The sequence below is a fragment of the Bolinopsis microptera genome, chromosome 1 (assembly GCF_026151205.1).
Source record: "Bolinopsis microptera isolate Bmic1 chromosome 1, MBARI_Bmic_1.0, whole genome shotgun sequence".
Lineage (NCBI taxonomy): Eukaryota > Metazoa > Ctenophora > Tentaculata > Lobata > Bolinopsidae > Bolinopsis > Bolinopsis microptera.
The window spans coordinates 1,121,405-1,147,003 of NC_087072.1; the positions used below are offsets into that span (position 1 = coordinate 1,121,405).

The 25,599-nt window shown below is 40.1% G+C and overlaps 1 protein-coding gene across 2 annotated transcripts; it reads left to right on the forward strand.

Annotated features, from left to right (window-relative positions):
• The first annotated feature begins 4,586 nt into the window (after positions 1–4,586).
• LOC134816987 (1-phosphatidylinositol 4,5-bisphosphate phosphodiesterase delta-1-like) lies at positions 4,587–25,511 on the forward strand. 2 transcript variants are annotated; one of them, XM_063826055.1, is made up of 24 exons: positions 4,587–4,665; positions 4,920–4,975; positions 5,103–5,262; positions 5,461–5,584; positions 5,728–5,872; positions 6,137–6,224; positions 6,639–6,722; positions 7,285–7,346; positions 13,560–13,680; positions 14,926–15,038; positions 18,230–18,433; positions 18,585–18,670; positions 18,799–18,912; positions 19,049–19,101; positions 19,251–19,417; positions 20,201–20,362; positions 20,548–20,757; positions 20,852–20,981; positions 21,854–22,024; positions 22,140–22,324; positions 22,802–22,902; positions 23,096–24,287; positions 24,471–24,569; positions 24,744–25,511. In XM_063826055.1, the coding sequence occupies exons 1-23, from the start codon at positions 4,606–4,608 to the stop codon at positions 24,520–24,522; spliced, it is 3,840 nt and encodes a 1,279-aa protein (XP_063682125.1). In that variant the 5' UTR covers positions 4,587–4,605; the 3' UTR covers positions 24,523–24,569; positions 24,744–25,511. The 2 variants fall into 2 exon arrangements, with proteins under 2 accessions (XP_063682125.1, XP_063682120.1); XM_063826050.1 differs by lacking the exon at positions 24,471–24,569 and having other exon boundaries at positions 24,744–25,434.
• The last annotated feature ends 88 nt before the right edge of the window (positions 25,512–25,599 follow it).

Here is a 25,599-nt window from a genome sequence, read left to right on the forward strand (position 1 = left end):
AAAAATTGCTTAAATAGATAAGACAGGTGCTGCGATTTTCGTGTTTTTATCTGTATAAGAAATAGGGGCGTGGTCCACGGCCAGGGCGTGGTCACAGAGTCTTGAAAATATGTTTCAACGAAATGCCATCATCACATTTATATTAGAGTAGAAAGTCTCAAAGCACAGAAATGACGCTATCATGTTAAAAAATGCGATGTTCCTTATTTTACCTGTATAAGAAACGCGCTATAAAAATGGGCGTGACCCAAGGCGACATTATCCGAAACACTAGAGTCAAAAAGATTTGTTTGCTTGTTCCTGACCCTATTGCGCCCTGTTACTGTCACCAAGATGCAGTTAGACCTAACCAGTTAGGCCTAACGTAGAGTTAGAAAGCGGCGCGCGCTACTTCGAAGAAATTTAGACGAGTAACATCCGTCAAGCCTAACTCTGCGTTAGGTCTAACTAGTTAGACCTAACTGCATCTTGAGGACAGTTAGTGTTAATCACGAAATCCTATTTTTTGAGCTTCACACTTCAGATCAAATACAATTGTCCATATTATGTGATATGTATATTATAATTAGTTAATTAATAGTTCTTAAGTAATATTGGCAAATCGATTGACCCAGTTCAACGGGTGATACTCTGTACTCGTAAAATATTTGTTCCAAATATATACAAGCACAAGACTGTCGACGAGTCCAACTCGGCGCGCGTCTCATGGTAAGTTATAAACCTTGAAATCTACAAAACTCTTATTGGGCCGCGCTCAGCCTGTCATTCCGCTTAATCTCTATTCGTTTATTTTCGTTTATGAACATAATAGCCTGAGGTCCCCAGGTAACAGGTAACAATACCTTTTTATATATCACCTCCACAGGGAGACTAAAGTGCAAAGAAACTGCTGCTGTCGCGCGCGCGCCATTTGCATCAGTTTCTTTGCACTTTAGTTTACTAGCTCCCTGTGCCTTGACCATTGTTAATGGTTTGGCCCGGCGCGCGCTACTTTGTAGCACTTGCCATCTGGCCGAAATAACATTTCGAGAAGAAAGCGACGCGCGCTATTTCGAAGAAATTTAGACGAGTAACATCCGTCAACCTGTGCCTGGCTTCGTGACCGGTGGGTCCAGTGACCCCGGCCCCATTGTCGAGCGCGAGCGAAAGCCCCAATATTGATTCACATTTCACGATGTCAATTTTTCGCATCTCGCCGATCTGCATTGTGGTTGCGAGAAGATGCGCGGCGCGGCCCGGTGGTGCATCGCGCTACAATTTTCACGTTTACTTTAAAACCAGAACTAACTCAAATCCTAAAGCATAAACAGCTCAAATATTTTTTAACAAACTGTCACACGACGTGCGCGCGTTCGACAAAAATGGTTATTTACTCATAACTCGTCAAAAAATTATTTTCATGCTATGTAGTATGTAATTATTGTATCACGTCGTGACTTGCTCTATTCAGAGCCCTTGTGCTTGCAGTAGTGCGCGCCCGCCTCTTGACTTGTGAAACAAGCGCGCCCGCAGTGGCGCGCCCGCACATGGTTAGGTGAACGTCGTGACCCCTATTGGCGTGTCACTAAGTAGCGTTTCTACGACACAGGGGGAGCCGCGCACTCGTGCGCGGCGGGTCATACAACGTAAGACATTGTAATCAGTAATAGGTTTTATTCTAAATCAGCTTAAAAAATACATTGGTATATAAGCTTAAATTAACCTTATTAAGCTTACTTTCACAATCCCACAGCTTAGGTGTCCATGTCGTTCACATATTATATAACGTAATCAATATTTTGGCAATTTTTACCCTCCTCCGTAATCAACCGTAATCAAGACCAAACCCCCCTAAATTACGTAATCAAGGTTTGACCCCCCGTAATCAAGACCCAACCCCCTATATTACGTAATCACGGATTAATGAATGAAATAATCTCAAAGCACTTACTAAACGAAAATTGGTTTAAAAAACGAAATTTTTGATTACTTGATTGACGATGTCAACCCTTTCTAGCTCGGCGCGACCCAGTGGTGCATCTCGCCGATCTACGGAAGGTTGCGAGAAGCATTATTGGATGCGCGCGCGACCCAGTAGTGCATCGCGCTACAATTTGATTACATAATTAACGAAAATTGTCCAATTGGTATTTTGAAAATCGGTAAAAAATAAAAATTTTGATTACGTTATCAACGACCAAAACCCCCCCCCCACAGGAGGAGCAAAGTGCAAAGAAACTTCTACTAACTGCTACTAACTGCTACTAACTGCTACTAACTGCCACTAACTGCCACTAACTGCCACTAACTGCCACTAACTGCTGCACACGGCGCGCGAATGCGTGGGCGCGAATGCGTGGGCGCGATTGCAGCAGTTAGTGGCAGTTAGTGGTAGTTAGTGGCAGTTAGTAGCAGTTAGTAGCGGTTAGTAGCAGTTTCTTTGCACTTTGCTCCTCCTGTGCCCCGTAATCAACCGTAAGCATTTAAAAACCCCCCTCGGCTGATTACGTAATATGTGAACGACCCCTTACTCAATACTCATAATATATAAAACAAAAACGTATAAGCATGTACACAGAACGTCAAAATCTAATATGTAATAGTGCCCTCAGCTCTGGCACCCCGCGACTCAAGTGTCAAGGTTTTACTGGTTAAGTAAAAGTAGTTTGATTATTTATAAACGTTGCATACCTGGCCTCGGCCGGTGCGAGAAAAGTGAAAGTATACAACGCAAATGCGTGTATAAAAAATAAAAATTTGCTGCAACTGATTTATAAGCACCACTAATAATTAAATGCACTGTTTTACTTGATACAAAGCATTCAGAATAATTCATGGCTCATGCCATAATGTAAAAAAAGTAACCCACCGCAATTTTATTTTTGTAAGACCCAGGACCCGTAATATAAGTCTCGCAAAGGTATATTATACTACTTCTTTTTTCTTCTATCAGTTGTGATGGAATTGTAATGAACAAAATCCATATATAATAATTTATGATATGTTTGATTTCTTGTTATTGTATGTCATTCAAATTTGGTAGACGGCCCCAACGTTAATGTGGCTCTTGCTATGTGTTGGTTCAGCCGAATTAATTAGTATGTAATCAAGATCATTTTACTCTTTTAGTTAGTTGTCTTCCGGCCAAACATTAAGCAACTTATATTGCAGTACCATTTATCAATTAGTATATCTAAATATTGTAATTTTGTATGGCTGAAATGTAACGCTTGATTTGTATATATACAAATTTTTTTTAATTTGAAAATTCAATTAATCATCATATATATATATGATAATTAATTGAATTTTCAAATAAAAAAATAACTAAAAACAAGAAATACAAAATAAGAAGTTTCAAGTTCAGCGAAACTAAACTATCTTCTATAGACTTTACAAAACCATTTCTGCCAGATGTATCTAATTTAGTATTTACTAATCCTTTTGGTTTTATTTGAAATGCTTATGATTTAAAATCGTCTTATAATTATTATGGCGACATGTATACTGGCACGCCACCCCCTCTTTTTCACTATTGTCATTATAAACTAAGAACTCTTTGAGAGAATAGAAAGATTCCAGGATGAATCTTTCTGGACAAATTTGGCCAAGTTCCGAAAATTGTAAGTTGACATTTTAAAATTTAGCAGAGTTATTACCATATCAAAATATGGCAGACATGTGATCTCAGCACCCAATCAGTTATCTCCTCACTCAATCAATGGCCTGTTTGGTTCACATGCACAGCTTGATTGGTTGCAGGATTCTTAGAAGCTGATCCTTTTGGCTGACAGCTGCACCTGAAGCGATGTAACACAACCCGGATAAAGTGGTGCAGAAAAAGGCTTTTTCTGGAAGGTAATAATCTGGTGCGCCATCAGCTTGTACTTACGAGGAAAACGGAGTAGAGCAAGAAAGAAAACAACAATTTCAAGAAAAAAAGTTCACCATGCGTATCTGCTGACAAAATAAATGAAGGAACAACAAACATCCCACAGCTGCTTAAGTGCCATTTAATAATAATTTAATTTAATTTAATTTGACGAACATCATTAACAATATAGACCCATAGCTTGCTGTTTATGATTATCGGAGTGTAAAAAAGCTATGAGCTATCCCACAAGGTGCTTGCAGCTGCGTGAAGGCATTTTGAACATCTTTGAATCATTATTTTATTATGTAGGAATTTTTTTAACATGATCAGATCATCGTCTCCCCAACATTCTTGGTACCTCCTTATGAGGTGCATTGTTGCGTGTTAGCGACTAGCTTCTGATGAGATCACTGATTAAATGATCAGGTAACTGATTGAGTGCCGAGATCACGTATCTGCCAAAATTTCAAATGGTTTTAACTCAACTAAATTTTCAACTATCGACTTGAAATTTTGTAAAAAATTTTCAATTTTCTGACCAAATGTATCTCAAAGCGTTCTCATTTTATGACAATAATAGTGAAAAAGAGGGAGTGCTTTTAGGAAGTCTAAGTTTGACCCATATCTGTAATATCTGAAATTTTGATATGCTGACATAAATTACACGAGTTGTGTGTTACTTCTCGCCCACCCTGTATACAATTTTCCCTTCTTTTTCTACCTCAGAGTATGCTTTCAGATCATAGCATGAAATGTTCAGTGACATTATGAGGTTTGGTAAAAAGAAGCAGAGCAATGCCTCTATTAAAATGGTGAGTTGTAAATGAAAACTGACAATTGTTCTCTTTATTGTCTTTACAGAAAGAAAGAAGTGAGCTAGTCCATATTGAAAACAACTCGTAGACAGTACTGAGTACAAGTTTCAAAATTAAATTATTAGGATTTAAGAGAGATTTGAAAAAAGCACACTCCCCAAATTGTGCACATTGCAATAACTTCTTTTGAACTTCATGAATCACATGCATATAATTAGAGGTGGTAAATATTGCTGATGTAGTTCCCACAGGAAATTATTGAGATCCACGAGGATATCTGCTGTCTCACTATTGATGAGTGCCTAACGTTAGTGGAACTCTCTGAGCAGTTTTATATTGTTATTTATATCTGCCTTGGTTAACTTCTTTCAGAATGAACTATCACCTTTATTAAAGTAAGATTTTTCCCTAGTAAAGTAACGAATATTTCTCAGTTTTGCTCAAGAAGAGCACCAGATAATGCAGTTTGTTGGAGCTAATCAAAGATCTCAGCGTAAACTTCTGCGTTATGACTTAGAAACACACCAATTGGCAGTGAAAGGTGTAGGCCACAGCTCCAAAATAGATCTCATCAAATGTGAAGACATAAAAGAGGTAAGTAAACTATAAAACCATGGCAAGTATGTCCCCGACGCATAGTCAGCTACGTTTTATCCCTGCAACTAAAATTCTGCGACTGAACTTCAAAGTTCTTTGAATTTATAACCTCGGGAAACCGAGTAGGTTAACTCAGTTTTACTATAAAATTTCAAATTAGAAGAAGTAATTCAGTCTAGTTTTGTGTTTTCGTAGGTACGCTATGCTGCAGAGTGTTTCCAGCTACAAAAACAGTACGAAGATATTGAGGTGGATCTTTGTGTCGCTATTAAGTATAAAAACGGGGACAACTTTCTTTGGAGCTCCTTCAGATTTGAAGGTAAATAAGCGCCATTCGCCATATTTTCACTGATGCTTAAATTACCTATTATAAGGTTTTAGCGCTATATAATTCCGTATGAAAAATAAAATTAGAAAAACGTACAATGTACATCTGTACAAAAATAGAAAACATAATTTCAGCGTTTGACCCGGACTCAGCCCAGAAATGGGTGCACACTTTACGAACTCTACAGAAAGCTGCTCTACACAAACAGAGTGTCCGGCGGTACAAGTCTCTATTTGTACACCGCTTCCCTTATCAGCTGGAGTCTATTGGTGGCTCCAAGTAAGTCGTGCTGGTCACGTGCTGGTCACGTGCTGGTCACGTGCTGGTCACGTGCTGGTCACGTGCTGGTCACGTGCTGATCACGTGCTGATCACGTGCTGGTCACGTGCTGGTCACGTGCTGGTCTTTTTAGGAATAACCTTTAATAAATATTTCGTGCATTTTATTATTCTGATACCAGCTATTCGGCAATGGTAGACGTGCAATTTAAAGTATTTGCAACTCGTCATCAAAATAAAAACTAAAACGGTGTAATTTTCCTAGAGCGATCAGTCCAAAGGATTTGAAGGTGTTTCTCTGTGATCACATGAACTACAAATTAGAAATTGATGAGCTCAGTAAAATTATGAAGGTACGCTCTCAAGCTAACTATTACAATTTCTAATAGCCGAAAATTCTGGTTTAGAATAAATCTTGACTTTGGTTTCGATAAACGTTACCCTAATCATTAGCATGCATGTTCGATGTTTGTCCATCAATGAAGTATCGATTTAAACTTGTAGTCAGGTATAATTGTTTACAAATCAGGAGGAAGGGCTAGAAGAAGAAGATTGCAACATTGAACTACCTAACCTAATGTTAGTTAATTAGGTATAATTAGGTATAATTAGGTATAATTAGGTATAATTATGTATGATTAGGTATAATTAGGTATAATTAAGTATAATTAAGTATAATTAGGTATAATTAAGTATAATTAGGTATAATTAGGTATAATTAGGTATAATTAGGTATAATTAATTAGGTATAATTGTTTACAAATCAGGAGGAAGGGCTAGAAGAAGAAGATTGCAACATTGAACTACCTAACCTGGTGAACATCTTCAACAAACTAACATATGAAGACAAGGTATGGACACTAAACAGTAGGGATCCCAGTAGGGAGCCCCCTGTACTCCACTGGACACTGAACAGTGTGCTTTTTTTTTTTTTTTTTTTTTTTTTTTTTTTTTTTTTTTTGTTTTTTTTTTTTTTTTTTTTTTTAAATGAGGAACCTGCCAAACCCCAGGACACCAGGACAGTGTGCTTTTGCTAATTACTTTTATTCGCACCACACTTGGCAACATTATGCTGTTCAGCGGGAATAATGAACAAGCCCTGCACCCTTTAACACCTAGATAATAGATTGCTTAATTAAGATTAGCATGGAGTGTAGTAGGATTGGCAGAATCTTTTAGTTTTTCATTTTTCACTGAACGTCTACGACAAAGTTTCAATAAACTTTGACCGATGGAATTCTTAAAATAGGTACTTAGTTGTACTTTAGCTGGTAATTCATATTAACTATAATAACTACAATACTACTGTACATTAGCTGGTAATTCATATTAACTATAATATATAATAACTACAATATATAATAACTACAATACTAGTTACTGTACTTTGTATCAATAACGATTATTCCTCAGATAATTGACAATCTCTATCGCCTTCAAGAAGGCACGTCTGATGAACCAATCTTCAAAAACAGGTACCTACCCATATTCCATTACTTTACCTCTCCTTTGATCACATTTAGTACACACTCAAATTGTAAAGTATTTTCCTCTGTCCTTAGCGTAAGGACCTGGTCAGTGGTCAGGGAAGGGTTGTAAATGTTGTGTAGTTGTTGTGTAGTTGTTGTGTAGTTGTTGTGTAGGGGTGTAGGAACCCCTGTTGTAGTGTTGTTGTGTCAGAGTGTTACGTAACTGTGATAATTGGTAGACAGTGGAGCGTGGGATGGCACTTGTCAGGTTATATTGGTGTGATGTCATGAGTAATGTGTGTAGTACAACACAGTCACACCTGCAAACTGGTCAATACAGTATCACACCTCCGCATTGTTACTGTACTGTCACACCTCCACATTGTTACTGTACTGTCACACCTCCACATTGTTACTGTACTGTCACACCTCCACATTGTTACTGTACTGTCACACCTCCACATTGTTACTGTACTGTCACACCTCCACATTGTTACTGTACTGTCACACCTCCACATTGTTACTGTACTGTCACACCTCCACATTGTTACTGTACTGTCACACCTCCACATTGTTACTGTACTGTCACACCTCCACATTGTTACTGTACTGTCACACCTCCACATTGTTACTGTACTGTCACACCTCCACATTGTTACTGTACTGTCACACCTCCACATTGTTACTGTACTGTCACACCTCCACATTGTTACTGTACTGTCACACCTCCACATTGTTACTGTACTGTCACACCTCCACATTGTTACTGTACTGTCACACCTCCACATTGTTACTGTACTGTCACACCTCCACATTGTTACTGTACTGTCACACCTCCACATTGTTACTGTACTGTCACACCTCCACATTGTTACTGTACTGTCACACCTCCACATTGTTACTGTACTGTCACACCTCCACATTGTTACTGTACTGTCACACCTCCACATTGTTACTGTACTGTCACACCTCCACATTGTTACTGTACTGTCACACCTCCACATTGTTACTGTACTGTCACACCTCCACATTGTTACTGTACTGTCACACCTCCACATTGTTACTGTACTGTCACACCTCCACATTGTTACTGTACTGTCACACCTCCACATTGTTACTGTACTGTCACACCTCCACATTGTTACTGTACTGTCACACCTCCACATTGTTACTGTACTGTCACACCTCCACATTGTTACTGTACTGTCACACCTCCACATTGTTACTGTACTGTCACACCTCCACATTGTTACTGTACTGTCACACCTCCACATTGTTACTGTACTGTCACACCTCCACATTGTTACTGTACTGTCACACCTCCACATTGTTACTGTACTGTCACACCTCCACATTGTTACTGTACTGTCACACCTCCACATTGTTACTGTACTGTCACACCTCCACATTGTTACTGTACTGTCACACCTCCACATTGTTACTGTACTGTCACACCTCCACATTGTTACTGTACTGTCACACCTCCACATTGTTACTGTACTGTCACACCTCCACATTGTTACTGTACTGTCACACCTCCACATTGTTACTGTACTGTCACACCTCCACATTGTTACTGTACTGTCACACCTCCACATTGTTACTGTACTGTCACACCTCCACATTGTTACTGTACTGTCACACCTCCACATTGTTACTGTACTGTCACACCTCCACATTGTTACTGTACTGTCACACCTCCACATTGTTACTGTACTGTCACACCTCCACATTGTTACTGTACTGTCACACCTCCACATTGTTACTGTACTGTCACACCTCCACATTGTTACTGTACTGTCACACCTCCACATTGTTACTGTACTGTCACACCTCCACATTGTTACTGTACTGTCACACCTCCACATTGTTACTGTACTGTCACACCTCCACATTGTTACTGTACTGTCACACCTCCACATTGTTACTGTACTGTCACACCTCCACATTGTTACTGTACTGTCACACCTCCACATTGTTACTGTACTGTCACACCTCCACATTGTTACTGTACTGTCACACCTCCACATTGTTACTGTACTGTCACACCTCCACATTGTTACTGTACTGTCACATCCTCCACATTGTTACTGTACTGTCACACCTCCACATTGTTACTGTACTGTCACACCTCCACATTGTTACTGTACTGTCACACCTCCACATTGTTACTGTACTGTCACACCTCCACATTGTTACTGTACTGTCACACCTCCACATTGTTACTGTACTGTCACACCTCCACATTGTTACTGTACTGTCACACCCCCACATTGTTACTGTACTGTCACACCTCCACATTGTTACTGTACTGTCACCTCCACATTGTTACTGTACTGTCACACCTCCACATTGTTACTGTACTGTCACACCTCCACATTGTTACTGTACTGTCACACCTCCACATTGTTACTGTACTGTCACACCTCCACATTGTTACTGTACTGTCACACCTCCACATTGTTACTGTACTGTCACACCTCCACATTGTTACTGTACTGTCACACCTCCACATTGTTACTGTACTGTCACACCTCCACATTGTTACTGTACTGTCACACCTCCACATTGTTACTGTACTGTCACACCTCCACATTGTTACTGTACTGTCACACCTCCACATTGTTACTGTACTGTCACACCTCCACATTGTTACTGTACTGTCACACCTCCACATTGTTACTGTACTGTCACACCTCCACATTGTTACTGTACTGTCACACCTCCACATTGTTACTGTACTGTCACACCTCCACATTGTTACTGTACTGTCACACCTCCACATTGTTACTGTACTGTCACACCTCCACATTGTTACTGTACTGTCACACCTCCACATTGTTACTGTACTGTCACACCTCCACATTGTTACTGTACTGTCACACCTCCACATTGTTACTGTACTGTCACACCTCCACATTGTTACTGTACTGTCACACCTCCACATTGTTACTGTACTGTCACACCTCCACATTGTTACTGTACTGTCACACCTCCACATTGTTACTGTACTGTCACACCTCCACATTGTTACTGTACTGTCACACCTCCACATTGTTACTGTACTGTCACACCTCCACATTGTTACTGTACTGTCACACCTCCACATTGTTACTGTACTGTCACACCTCCACATTGTTACTGTACTGTCACACCTCCACATTGTTACTGTACTGTCACACCTCCACATTGTTACTGTACTGTCACACCTCCACATTGTTACTGTACTGTCACACCTCCACATTGTTACTGTACTGTCACACCTCCACATTGTTACTGTACTGTCACACCTCCACATTGTTACTGTACTGTCACACCTCCACATTGTTACTGTACTGTCACACCTCCACATTGTTACTGTACTGTCACACCTCCACATTGTTACTGTACTGTCACACCTCCACATTGTTACTGTACTGTCACACCTCCACATTGTTACTGTACTGTCACACCTCCACATTGTTACTGTACTGTCACACCTCCACATTGTTACTGTACTGTCACACCTCCACATTGTTACTGTACTGTCACACCTCCACATTGTTACTGTACTGTCACACCTCCACATTGTTACTGTACTGTCACACCTCCACATTGTTACTGTACTGTCACACCTCCACATTGTTACTGTACTGTCACACCTCCACATTGTTACTGTACTGTCACACCTCCACATTGTTACTGTACTGTCACACCTCCACATTGTTACTGTACTGTCACACCTCCACATTGTTACTGTACTGTCACACCTCCACATTGTTACTGTACTGTCACACCTCCACATTGTTACTGTACTGTCACACCTCCACATTGTTACTGTACTGTCACACCTCCACATTGTTACTGTACTGTCACACCTCCACATTGTTACTGTACTGTCACACCTCCACATTGTTACTGTACTGTCACACCTCCACATTGTTACTGTACTGTCACACCTCCACATTGTTACTGTACTGTCACACCTCCACATTGTTACTGTACTGTCACACCTCCACATTGTTACTGTACTGTCACACCTCCACATTGTTACTGTACTGTCACACCTCCACATTGTTACTGTACTGTCACACCTCCACATTGTTACTGTACTGTCACACCTCCACATTGTTACTGTACTGTCACACCTCCACATTGTTACTGTACTGTCACACCTCCACATTGTTACTGTACTGTCACACCTCCACATTGTTACTGTACTGTCACACCTCCACATTGTTACTGTACTGTCACACCTCCACATTGTTACTGTACTGTCACACCTCCACATTGTTACTGTACTGTCACACCTCCACATTGTTACTGTACTGTCACACCTCCACATTGTTACTGTACTGTCACACCTCCACATTGTTACTGTACTGTCACACCTCCACATTGTTACTGTACTGTCACACCTCCACATTGTTACTGTACTGTCACACCTCCACATTGTTACTGTACTGTCACACCTCCACATTGTTACTGTACTGTCACACCTCCACATTGTTACTGTACTGTCACACCTCCACATTGTTACTGTACTGTCACACCTCCACATTGTTACTGTACTGTCACACCTCCACATTGTTACTGTACTGTCACACCTCCACATTGTTACTGTACTGTCACACCTCCACATTGTTACTGTACTGTCACACCTCCACATTGTTACTGTACTGTCACACCTCCACATTGTTACTGTACTGTCACACCTCCACATTGTTACTGTACTGTCACACCTCCACATTGTTACTGTACTGTCACACCTCCACATTGTTACTGTACTGTCACACCTCCACATTGTTACTGTACTGTCACACCTCCACATTGTTACTGTACTGTCACACCTCCACATTGTTACTGTACTGTCACACCTCCACATTGTTACTGTACTGTCACACCTCCACATTGTTACTGTACTGTCACACCTCCACATTGTTACTGTACTGTCACACCTCCACATTGTTACTGTACTGTCACACCTCCACATTGTTACTGTACTGTCACACCTCCACATTGTTACTGTACTGTCACACCTCCACATTGTTACTGTACTGTCACACCTCCACATTGTTACTGTACTGTCACACCTCCACATTGTTACTGTACTGTCACACCTCCACATTGTTACTGTACTGTCACACCTCCACATTGTTACTGTACTGTCACACCTCCACATTGTTACTGTACTGTCACACCTCCACATTGTTACTGTACTGTCACACCTCCACATTGTTACTGTACTGTCACACCTCCACATTGTTACTGTACTGTCACACCTCCACATTGTTACTGTACTGTCACACCTCCACATTGTTACTGTACTGTCACACCTCCACATTGTTACTGTACTGTCACACCTCCACATTGTTACTGTACTGTCACACCTCCACATTGTTACTGTACTGTCACACCTCCACATTGTTACTGTACTGTCACACCTCCACATTGTTACTGTACTGTCACACCTCCACATTGTTACTGTACTGTCACACCTCCACATTGTTACTGTACTGTCACACCTCCACATTGTTACTGTACTGTCACACCTCCACATTGTTACTGTACTGTCACACCTCCACATTGTTACTGTACTGTCACACCTCCACATTGTTACTGTACTGTCACACCTCCACATTGTTACTGTACTGTCACACCTCCACATTGTTACTGTACTGTCACACCTCCACATTGTTACTGTACTGTCACACCTCCACATTGTTACTGTACTGTCACACCTCCACATTGTTACTGTACTGTCACACCTCCACATTGTTACTGTACTGTCACACCTCCACATTGTTACTGTACTGTCACACCTCCACATTGTTACTGTACTGTCACACCTCCACATTGTTACTGTACTGTCACACCTCCACATTGTTACTGTACTGTCACACCTCCACATTGTTACTGTACTGTCACACCTCCACATTGTTACTGTACTGTCACACCTCCACATTGTTACTGTACTGTCACACCTCCACATTGTTACTGTACTGTCACACCTCCACATTGTTACTGTACTGTCACACCTCCACATTGTTACTGTACTGTCACACCACCACATTGTTACTGTACTGTCACACCTCCACATTGTTACTGTACTGTCACACCTCCACATTGGTCACTGTACAGCTAAATTAACCCCATTTTACCAGATCTTCAGTAATAGTGAGTACTACTCGTTTATCAGGGAAGTACTATCACACCTCAACATCACACCTCTTTTACCAGGGAAGGAGTGATAACCATCACAGAATTAGAGGATTTCTTAGTTTCCGAACAAAAGTCAGAGGTCCCAGCGTCGGTTATCATGAACAGATACGGCAACGAGGGAGTCATAACTAAAAACCAGGTAGTTAGTTAGTTAGTTAGTTAGTTAGTTAGTTAGTTAGTTAGTTAGTTAGTTAGTTAGTTAGTTAGTTAGTTAGTTAGTTAGTTAGTTAGTTAGTTAATTAGTTAGTTAATTAGTTAGTTAGTTAGTTAGTTAGTTAGTTAGTTAGTTAGTTAGTTAGTTAGTTAGTTAGTTATTTAGTTAGTTAGTTAGTTAGTTAGTTAGTTAGTTAGTTAGTTAGTTAGTTAGTTAGTTAGTTAGTTAGTTAGTTAGTTAGTTAGTTAGTTAGTTAGTTAGTTAGTTAGTTAGTTAGTTAGTTAGTTAGTTAGTTAGTTAGTTAGTTAGTTAGTTAGTTAGTTAGTTAGTTAGTTAGTTCGTTCGTTCGTTCGTTCGTTCGTTCGTTCGTTCGTTCGTTCGTTCGTTCGTTCGTTCGTTCGTTCGTTCGTTCGTTCGTTCGTTCGTTCGTTCGTTCGTTCGTTCGTTCGTTCGTTCGTTCGTTCGTTCGTTCGTTCGTTCGTTCGTTCGTTCGTTCGTTCGTTCGTTCGTTCGTTAGTTAGTTAGTTAGTTAGTTAGTTAGTTAGTTAGTTAGTTAGTTAGTTAGTTAGTTAGTTAGTTAGTTAGTTAGTTAGTTAGTTAGTTAGTTAGTTAGTTAGTTAGTTAGTTAGTTAGTTAGTTAGTTAGTTAGTTAGTTAGTTAGTTAGTTAGTTAGTTAGTTAGTTAGTTAGTTAGTTAGTTAGTTAGTTAGTTAGTTAGTTAGTTAGTTAGTTAGTTAGTTAGTTAGTTAGTTAGTTAGTTAGTTAGTTAGTTAGTTAGTTAGTTAGTTAGTTAGTTAGTTAGTTAGTTAGTTAGTTTGTTAGTTAGTTAGTTAGTTAGTTAGTTAGTTAGTTAGTTAGTTAGTTAGTTAGTTAGTTAGTTAGTTAGTTAGTTAGTTAGTTAGTTAGTTAGTTAGTTAGTTAGTTAGTTAGTTAGTTAGTTAGTTAGTTAGTTAGTTAGTTAGTTAGTTAGTTAGTTAGTTAGTTAGTTAACATCAGATAATGTGGTATTACACGCTAGACTAAGTGTTGACTAGACAATAACTTGGTGCTCCTACGTGAAATATCGCCCGTGCGCGTTGGCACAGTGAACTTGTAGAGATTCTCCCTTTTAAAACGGGCATTGTACCGCTGTGTTGATGTAAGCACTACGTAAATACATTGACGTGGTGAAAGTATTTTCGCTTTTGGTGAAGTGCGATTCCCAGCCCTGCTCACGAACTTCCCTCCCCAGTTCCTGGACTACCTTTACTCTGACGAGAACTCTGTCTTTATGCGGAGTGAAACTGTTGACGAACTGATGGACTCACCGCTCAGCCACTATTGGATAGCTTCCTCTCACAACACGTAATATAACGTGGAGTCACGTGATTTGGGACGTGGTTTTGTCTTGTAATCTATGTAGTGTAATTTATGTAGTGTAATTTATATTATAGTGATCACACTTTGTAAGTGATTTAACAGTTTGTTGTAGTGGACTGGCGTGGTAAATAAAGTACGCATTTATTCTGACACCCAAACAGTCGACTAGTACAGTATTACAGCATTAGTTAATTAGAGTCACACTAACTTACATTAAGTTACCATGGTTACATGGTGTAACTTAGTTACCATGGTTACATGGTGTAACTTAATACACTTATCAGCACCCACCACCCATTTCAGCTGACACCAACTTGTTAGGTAACACACCAAATTTTAACGGCTTCAGATTCATTACCGGCATGATTATACGCTCTCAAATAACTGCACTTAGAAATCAAACGATATCGAGTATTATAGTAGTTAGGAATAGTTATGTATCCTCGGTACGCACCGTATTGTTTATTTCATACAAACGTCAATTTTCCTGACTGAAAATTGAGTGAAGGTTAAATCATCGGCAACTAAGAAGTAAAATATGGCGACTGTTTACAGGGTCCAACGAGTTTACTCCACCGTTCCGAGTAGGATGGTCAGTGGTCACTCTCCACTTGTAATAAATATGCAGTGACCGGGAAAATGTTAAACTAGTAAAGTAGTAAGCTCACGTATTTGAAACCAGGAATCTCAAGAACTTAGTAAGTTCGGGAAAACCAGAGAAGAAGAGTTTCTGTAGTCGAGCATCGAGCACATAAAAAGGTTCAATAGTTTGGCAATTTATAGATGATGGGATATTCTTCATTTATTATAAACAGAGGTTTGTCATGAGTACAAAATATATATTTCTCCTGACGATACAACGGTATTTGGTAAAGTTGTGAGATGTAGCCGGTAAAGTTGTGAGATGTAGCCGGTAAAGTTGTGAGATGTAGCCGGTAAAGTTGTGAGATGTAGGCTGTAGCCGGTAAAGTTGTGAGATGTAGCCGGTAAAGTTGTGAGATGTAGCCGGTAAAGTTGTGAGATGTAGGCTGTAGCCGGTAAAGTTGTGAGATGTAGCCGGTAAAGTTGTGAGATGTAGCCGGTAAAGTTGTGAGATGTAGCCGGTAAAGTTGTGAGATGTAGCCGGTAAAGTTGTGAGATGTAGCCGGTAAAGTTGTGAGATGTAGGCTGTAGCCGGTAAAGTTGTGAGATGTAGCCGGTAAAGTTTTGAGATGTAGCCGGTAAAGTTGTGAGATGTTGCCGGTAAAGTTGTGAGATGTAGCCGGTAAAGTTGTGAGATGTAGCCGGTAAAGTTGTAAGATGTAGCCGGTAAAGTTGTGAGATGTAGCCGGTAAAGTTGTGAGATGTAGCCGGTAAAGTTGTGAGATGTAGCCGGTGTGATTTTCCAGATCTGTATTTTAGTCAGGGGTTACTTGAAACGTCTCATATAATAACACAGTATCCCCATCAGTTGCAGAGTTTAGAGCCTCTATTAGTATTATATTCCTTACCAGTAACCAGTACTTCCAATTTAAATATACAGCCAGTAACATAACCTCCGGACCCGCAAGATTTCACGACCGGAGTCGTGATGCATGGCCCGGAGTGCTCAGTGCATGGCCGTGTGTCCATTGTAACTTGGCAAAGTTTAATACAATCGTATCTCGAATTATTGATAACTTGATGCCGGCTAGCGAGTACTATACCGGCATGTGGGATGGAGGTTAATTGTTAACATAAGTATGTAGTCTCGTAAACTGTAAAGATGAATATTAAAATTGTTAATGTTTTCTGATTGTATTCAACACACTCGATACTTCATTCTTCAATTGCGCAAAGTGTAAGAAATAAGTCAATAGAAACTAGCAAAAGGATCTTTTAGACAGATTAATTAAGTGCCGATTAATTAGCAATACACTCATACCTCGCCACCGTGGACTTAATATGGATTTGTCAAGGATATTTGTAATATGATATACTTAAGACTTATCTGCCGACAGTAACCATTTTAATTAACACTTATTTTAACGGCTTCTAGTTCATTACCAGTGTAACCACCGGCCACCACGGTGTAACCACCGGCCACCATGGTGTAGCTAATGGTAGTCCGTCAGCTATTCAGTTGGAGTAATCACTGAAAACATGTACATAGAAAATGGGTTTCAGGGTTTGGTGTGGACTTGAAGTGATGTGTTTGTGTGAGGAGTGGAGTAATGGAGTTGTGCATAGCCGTACTTTTATTTTAACATTTTAACAAGATATATGCAGAGTACATTTTCGTGTTCAGACACTTTCATGTCTGCTATTTGAGCAAACGTCTGAATAGTCGAGAAGCTGTCATACACAAATCTCACCTCAGCACAACTCGCCTTCTTAACGAGTACATTACTTCGTAGTTACAACAGACACATCTCATGTAGGTATTATATAGTTTGTTCTAGTTTTGGCACTGGTCTGTTGAGTGGTAACTTGTTACCGTAAACTGCACTAATCATGAGCCATATCTGATGTTAAGAAAAGATGTCAAATTTCATATTACGAAGGTTTAACACAAGTGAAATTATTTAACATTCCATTAAGACTCTTGGCCGATCGTGTATGACGCACGAATTGTAGATTTGAACACCTAAAATAAGCAGAGACTTCAAATAGGTCTACATGTTTTTAAGTTGGACCGCGCGCAGTAAATCTTGTACAGACTGCGGCGTTGCACGAGCGTTTATTATGTGTAATTAAGGCCAAGAAACCACGTGCTACTTGGATAACCGGACACCATAATACCGTCGCATCTTATCTCGTATGAAAGCGATCTTGCGGAAGATCGACAATCTTGTCGACACCCCGGAAAATAATTGGCTTGCAAATCAGAAATCTTCAGCAAGTCAGGTATTTTCTGTGGCACGTGCATAATAACATTACTAGTACACTTCCGTATGCCAGCTAACTTCACCACTTTTCCACCAATCGCTTTTCGTGGCTGTAAATTGAAATTTAAATAATACCATCACAAATTGTGGAAATGTACTTACACCTCGCCACAAACACTGCCAAATGGTTATTCGATAAGAACTGGTAACTCGTTATTCGTTTATCATTACCGACTGTCAAACCAGCGCCCACATTACTACATTACATCGTATAATAAAGACAGAAAGTGAAGATAACGGGAACACGTGATGATATTGACTCAATCTCAGGTACCTGATCGGTAATCAGTTGACGAGTAGAAGTGACGTTGAAGCGTACGTACAGGCCCTCCTATCAGGATGCAAATGTTTGGAGCTGGATGTTTGGAAGAGAGATGGAACCATTAAGATACTGCACGGTCACATGCTGACGACGATGATTAACGCGGAGGATGTTCTGGCGGCTATTGATATGTACGCCTTCAAGGTGTCCCCGTAAGTGCTACTGGAGGCTATTGATATGTACGCCTTCAAGGTGTCCCCGTAAGTGCTATTTAGTGCCCTTGTGTCCAATTCATGGCGCTTACTAATACGGTAACACCTTACCTACTAATCTCTTAACCATTGGGTGAATACATCATCCCAGGTATCCTCTAATTTTATCCATTGAGAATCATCTTGACACAGAGATGCAGGAAAAGTTTGCGAAGATGATTAAAGAAAAGCTGGGAGGTAACTATTGATAAAGTAGTAGCAAACGTATGTACCGTAGGATGAAATTTTGATATTGAATACTAACAATGACATATCAAAATAAATTGCCCAATTTGCTAATTAAATAATATACGTATCTCCCTCAGATAAGTTGTTATCAGTTCCCTTGCCAGATTCCGGCCAGCTACCCTCCCCAAACATACTTAAAAATAAGATCCTTATTAAAGACAAGAAATTTAGCAGAGAAAACGTGGATTACCGTAAGTTTAAAGTTATTGATAAATTTAGGAGCCTTATTTGTTATTGTATTTGTCGCTTTACAGCCATGATCATGTATTAACGTACAGATACACTGTAAACTAAACCGTATTTTATATTCTTGAAAAAACGTTTCAGTGAAGTCAGATATCGTGAAACGAGGTGAAGTTTACATCGAAAGTACTTTACACGTGAGTTATTCTAAAATAAACCTATTTTGATCATCTCCCTTAACAAACTAAATGAACGAACATTGCAATTTTGTACGAATTTTTGTACACATTTACCAATTGATTGGCTTCCTATCCATAAAATCTCTCAAATCTCCTCTAACTGCCAGGCAAATGACTGGAGTAAAAGAGCAGTGTTGATGACCCCCGATTTTATCTACTACTCCCACACGGAGGGAACAGATGAGGAGAGTGAGGTTGTCAGAGAGAGAAGTGAAGTGCTGACGTCACGTGCTCCCACCGCGCAGAAACTATCTGAGCTTCACCTCGCTGAGCCGTGAGTTTACTTACTGTCACGTGCCCCCGCCGCGCAGAAACTATCCGAGCTTCACCTCGCTGAGCCGTGAGTTTACTTACTGTCACGTACCCCCACCGCGCAGAAACTATCCGAGCTTCACCTCGCTGAGCCGTGAGTTTACTTACTGTCGCGTGCCCCCGCCGCGCAGAAACTATCCGAGCTTCACCTTGCTGAGCCGTGAGTTTACTTACTGTAGCGTGCCCCCGCCGCGCAGAAACTATCCGAGCTTCACCTCGCTGAGCCGTGAGTTTACTTATTGTCAAGTGCCCCCGCCGCGCAGAAACTATCCGAGCTTCACCTCGCTGAGCCGTGAGTTTACTTACTGTCATGTGCCCCCGCCGCGCAGAAACTATCCGAGCTTCACCTGATCGCTGAGCCGTGAGTTTACTTACTGTAGCGTGCCCCCGCCGCGCAGAAACTATCCGAGCTTCACCTCGCTGAGCCGTGAGTTTACTTACTGTCACGTACCCCCGCCGCGCAGAAACTATCCGAGCTTCACCTCGCTGAGCCGTGAGTTTACTTATTGTCAAGTGCCCCCGCCGCGCAGAAACTATCCGAGCTTCACCTCGCTGAGCCGTGAGTTTACTTACTGTAGCGTGCCCCCGCCGCGCAGAAAATATCCGAGCTTCACCTCGCTGAGCCGTGAGTTTATTTGCTGTCAAGATGTTTGCTGGTTTTCAGCTATGATCATCACGTGACTCAGTGCTCATCACGTGACTCAGTGCTAATCACGTGACTCAGTGCTCATGTCACGTGTATCAGGTGGTACTGGGGCGGAGTTGACGGTACAGCTGGTAATTTCTACGTTAGTGAGTACGTGAAGAGAATGATAAACCAGCTGGGACGTGACGTACAGCTAGTCGGCGACTTCGCCATCAGACCCCGGACTCAGTCTACTGGAGAATACGTCCTTCTCTTCCTTGAGTTAGTGGATACGGGATGGTTTCTACCAGTTGTTTAGATAACTGAAACTAAGCAAGAATCTGGAAAAAAGTAACCATTGTGCAGATCATTTGATGCGAACCAAGCGCAATTCGTTACGTTTCATACAATTTTCTTATTTTCTCTTACCTTATAATAACGACAAACGAACTCAACATATTCCACAGTGCTCAGAATACTCCGAAGAAGATCAAGATTCACTCACGATATGAGAAAGGATTTCCTCGTTACTTTATAGAGGAGTACTCAAATGCCCCAGTATTCGAATCTCTGTACACTCTCGTCCGGCATTATCAGAGAGTTCCTTTCTCTGTTGAGAAAAGCCCTCTAATATTGAAGAGACCTATTGAGGAACCTAGAAACTTTGCGAAAGAAACGTAAGTTATCATTTAACATGTTTGACTAAGATTTTACATTTTACATCAGGATCTTTTAGTGACCTCTGTCCTATCTTTAAACTTTATATCTCAGTTGGTTTCACTACGGTGCTACGTTTGAAGACTCAGAGAGGAGGCTCAGATATCAGAAAGTTAACGGAGCATTCCTTGTGAGGGAGCAGCCGGACAACAAGTTCAGACTGGTCTTTAGAAGTGCTGGAGCTGTGAGTCTCACTTAGTTACTTAGTTACTTAGTTACTTAGTTAATTAGTTGCTTAGTTACTTAGTTACTTAGTTACTTAGTTAATTAGTTAGTTAGTTAGTTAGTTACTTAGTTACTTAGTTGCTTAGTTACCTAGTTACTTAGTTACTTAGTTACTTAGTTACTTAGTTACTTAATTACGTAGTTGTTTAGTTACTTAGTTGCTTAGTTACTTAGTTACTATGTTACTTAGTTGCTTAGTTGCTTAGTTGCTTAGTTGCTTAGTTACTTAGTTACTATGTTACTTAGTTGCTTAGTTGCTTAGTTACCCCTTAGTTACGTAGTTGCTTAGTTGCTTAGTTACTTAGTTACTTAGTTGCTTAGTTGCTTAGTTACTTAGTTGCTTAGTTGCTTAGTTACCCCTTAGTTACTTAGTTACTTAGTTAATTAGTTACTTAGTTACATAGTTACATAGTTACTTAGTTACTTAGTTACGTAGTTACTTAGTTACTTAATTACTTAATTACTAAGTTACTTAGTTACTTAGTTACTTAGTTACTTAGTTACTTAGTTGCTTAGTTACCCCTTAGTTACTTAGTTACTTAGTAACTTAGTTACTTAGTTACTTAGTTAGTTAGTTACTTAATTACTTAGTTGCTTAGTTACCTAGTTACTTAGTTACTTAGTTACTTAGTTACTTAGTTACTTAGTTACTTAGTTACTTAGTTACTTAATTACTTAGTTACTTAGTTACTTAGTTACTTAGTTAGTTAGTTACTTAGTTACTTAGATATTTTGATAGACGAAACCGAAACTTCGATTTATCCAGACTCCAACTGCATAAAATAACATTTTTGACTCGGTTTTCTACATTAAAGTGACAATAAATTTCAGGTGAGATCCTGTAAAATAGGGCAGGACGGGAGACTCTGGGTCATTGGCAAGTCTCAGTTTGAGGGATTGACTCAGCTGATAGAGTATTATAAGAAGAGACCTCTCTACATCACCAAGAACAACCAGGAGATAAAGCTGACCAAACCCGTTGAGATGATCCCTTTGAATGAGGTTTCAATACTACTGACAAGTTACCAAAATATACAGCAGCACGAAACATTATTAAATAAATGTGAAATCCTTCGACTTAAAATGTAATATTTATTGTTACCTTACCCTCCTCCAGGCTTCTTCACCCTCACAATACGAACTTATAAACAAAGCGTACGTGACAGAGGAGGAGATAAGAGAGCGTCCTGATGAGGTGTACGAGGCGGAGGAGGATTACAGAGGACGAGGAGACAACGAGCTTACCTTCCTAAGGGGGAGCATCATTAGGAATGTGGAGCAGGACCCTGATTACGTGGGCTGGTGAGTTCGTGTTCATTGAGGAAAGTTCCTGTTCATTGAGGAAAGTTCCTGTTCATTGAGGAAAGTTCCTGTTCATTGAGGAAAGTTCCTGTTCATTTAGGAAAGTTTCTGTTCATTGAGGAAAGTTCCTGTTCATTTAGGAAAGTTCCTGTTCATTGAGGAACGTTCCTGTTCATTGAGGAAAGTTCCTGTTCATTTAGGAACGTTCCTGTTCATTTAGGAAATTTCCTGTTCATTTAGGAAAGTTCCTGTTCATTGAGGAACGTTCCTGTTCATTTAAGAAAGTTCCTGTTCATTGAGGAACGTTCCTGTTCATTGAGGAAAGTTCCTGTTCATTGAGGAAAGTTCCTGTTCATTGAGGAAAGTTCCTGTTCATTGAGGAAAGTTCTTGTTTATTTAGGTTGGAAACATTGAAAATGTAGATGCAATATGTTGTCCGAAACCACATGGGTAGGTCACATGTTCACTGTATTGCAGGTGCTTTGGAGACTACGGGCCGAGAAGGGGGAAGAGGTTCCCAAAAAAGGTGGTCAAGTTGTATGAGTGGGAGGAGGAGGAGAATACCGACAATCCACTAGGTATAAACTAGTAGTAACAAGTATTAGTGGTTACCGACAATCCACTAGGTATAAACTAGTAGTAACAAGTATTAGTGGTTACTATGAATTATTAGTACCTCTGTGATTTGACTATTCGTGTATCTTTCACAGACAATTACCATTCACAAACTGAAATGATTGAATCAGCCAATTGAAAGCATTCTACTGTCAGGTAACATGTGCGACGGAATGATAAACTTGAAGAGATCAGTAACCCGATTTCACACTGTATCCGACAACAACTTCATCCCTCACTACATCTCTATCAAATGCGAGGGCAGGGAAGAGTACAGGATGGGCTTCAAACAGTACGAAGATATGGAAAAATGGCACGAAGCTATCACAAACGTCCGGAAGAATAAACCGAACAACAAGAAGCCAGCCAAAGTTAAACAAGCACCCACCTATTCAGCTCTCGTGATTTATGTCATGGCAGTACCGGCACCCTCCGAGTTTACCTCTGAGTACATATCAGCTCTAAACTATCGGGAAATGTCTTCATTCGCTGAAAACAAATTAGAGGGATATGTTCAAAAAGCATCCGCTGCCAACCTCCTCTCCTTTACTAGCACGTGCATGGCGCGCGTGTATCCCAAGATGTGGCGAACTAACTCCTCCAACTACGATCCCTTGTTAGCTTGGAATTACGGAATCCAGCTGGTGGCCCTCAATTATCAGACCCCAGACAAGGCCATGCAGCTGAACTGGGGCAAGTTTCACAACAGTAACGGTGGCTGTGGTTATGTCAAGAAACCTTACGAGATGGTAACCAACAAGTTTGATCCAAGACAGGACTCCTTTTCAAACTCAGTGGCATTGTTCATCAAAGTGTTGGGTGGAAGAATGTGTTTTAGCGAGGCAGGTAACTCCCCCAAAGTTAGGATATCATTGGAGGGGCTGGACTGTGATATTACCTCTAATGAAACTCTTCCTGCTAAGTCAAGTACCTGTCCCTTCTGGGGGGATGGCAAGGTTATCAGCTTGCTTTGTCTGAACCCCGATATGGCCATGATCAGGTTTGAGGTGACGGATTGTAACGATTTTGGGGACGAGAAGTTTATTGGACACTGCACGTTTCCAGTGAAGCAGTTGAGGTCAGGATGGAGATCGGTGATCCTGTATGATGGGCACGGAAACGAGAAACACATGGCAAAACTGGTGGTTCATGTTGAGAAGGAGGTGCTAAAGAGCACGGATCCCGAGAGAGAGAAGAAGAGGATAAGAGGAGAGATACAGCAACTCAATGAGTTCTTCAGTGACAGGGAGGATGTCACCGCAGAAGATATTAGTAGACTCAAGCACATTGAAGATAAATATTTCGAGATGGTGTTTCAGAGGAATCGATCTGATTTAGATGCGAAAAGGTAAACATCTTCGTATTCTTCATTCTTGTATATCATTAATATTTTTCCATTATAATTTATATGGAAGTGAATTTTCCATGTCATTACAGCACTGTTTTGGGGTTAAAATGTATGTTGATTGATCTTTTTAAATTGATTTCCGTGATCAAAGCACTGAACGTTCAAAGTCTAATAAAACCGCAGCATTGTTGATTTGGAAAGTTTGATTAGGGAATTTTATCTGTTACGTAGATAGATGTGACACCAAGATAAAGCAAAGCATCTTAAATTACCCCTAGAGAGGTGAGTTACTATTTGACTACTAGTTTCTATTTTACGATCGTAATATCATGTTTTAATGTCAAACATGAATTCAATAATGATATTTAGAGATTGTACGAAGATCAGCATGACCGACCATTTCAAAAAATAACAGGAAGATTGGTAAGGGTATTGAAAACGGTTCTCACTTTCCAGGTTAGGATCACTCGGGGACATAACTGAGGAAGTGAGTCACACTCGGACATTATCTCGCGGTAAAACGTATGTCCGGCTGACCAGCACGAGAAAACCAAAAGCTCCGCTAAGAGAAATCACTCTGAATAGGGAATGAGGAGAATACTGATCCTTCAAGGAATTTAGGAGGGGGAGGTATGATTGTCAATCATGTTATTAATTTGTCCTTCATTTCACGTTTGTTTAAGACGCACATCCGTAGTAATGACTGGTGTGCTGGGTCACACAACTCATGCGGCAAGTCTTAAAATTGATTTTTTAAAGATTTTCGATTGAAAATGTTGTGTTTTTCGTTGAATTTTAATTTTGATACCTGTTTTGATACCTGTTTTTTCTTTCTTTTGACTACCAGCGGTACTTATGTTGTTGAGAATATTGTTTGATGTTTTACGAGTGGGCCCAATATTGACTAATGAGCTTGAAAGTAAAACTAAAAAGTACTTAATCATGATCATTTTGAAAACACGCTGACATAGCTCACCTGTGACTTAAATTGTGATTTAAATTTGACTGATTTAATTGATTGCTATTTCAAATTGTTTAAAGTATTTGATTTATTGTGATTTGAAACATTTATTTTAGATGTAAAATAAAAGATTGCTAATATTCAGTGTTTGGGAACCTTATCTATTTACTGGCCCTCTTTCCTGCTACACAGTCTGTTTCTTTAATTCAGATAATATAATTCGAAAAGCCAAATATTTCACAGAAAGGAATGGTGAAACCAAGGTAATATGACGCAAAATCACTAAATTTTTGGGGGATGGGGGCCATTTCCCCAACTTCTGGCCAAATGGGCATAGATAGACAAAGCCTT

Coding starts and splice junctions, on each gene's coding strand:
- LOC134816987 (XM_063826050.1), top strand. CDS start 4,606: ATGTTCAGTGACATTATGAGGTTTGGTAAAAAGAAGCAGAGCAATGCC. Junction 5,585..5,727: donor GAGCTCCTTCAGATTTGAAG/GTAAATAAGCGC, acceptor ACATAATTTCAG/CGTTTGACCCGGACTCAGCC. Junction 22,325..22,801: donor GACCCTGATTACGTGGGCTG/GTGAGTTCGTGT, acceptor ACTGTATTGCAG/GTGCTTTGGAGACTACGGGC.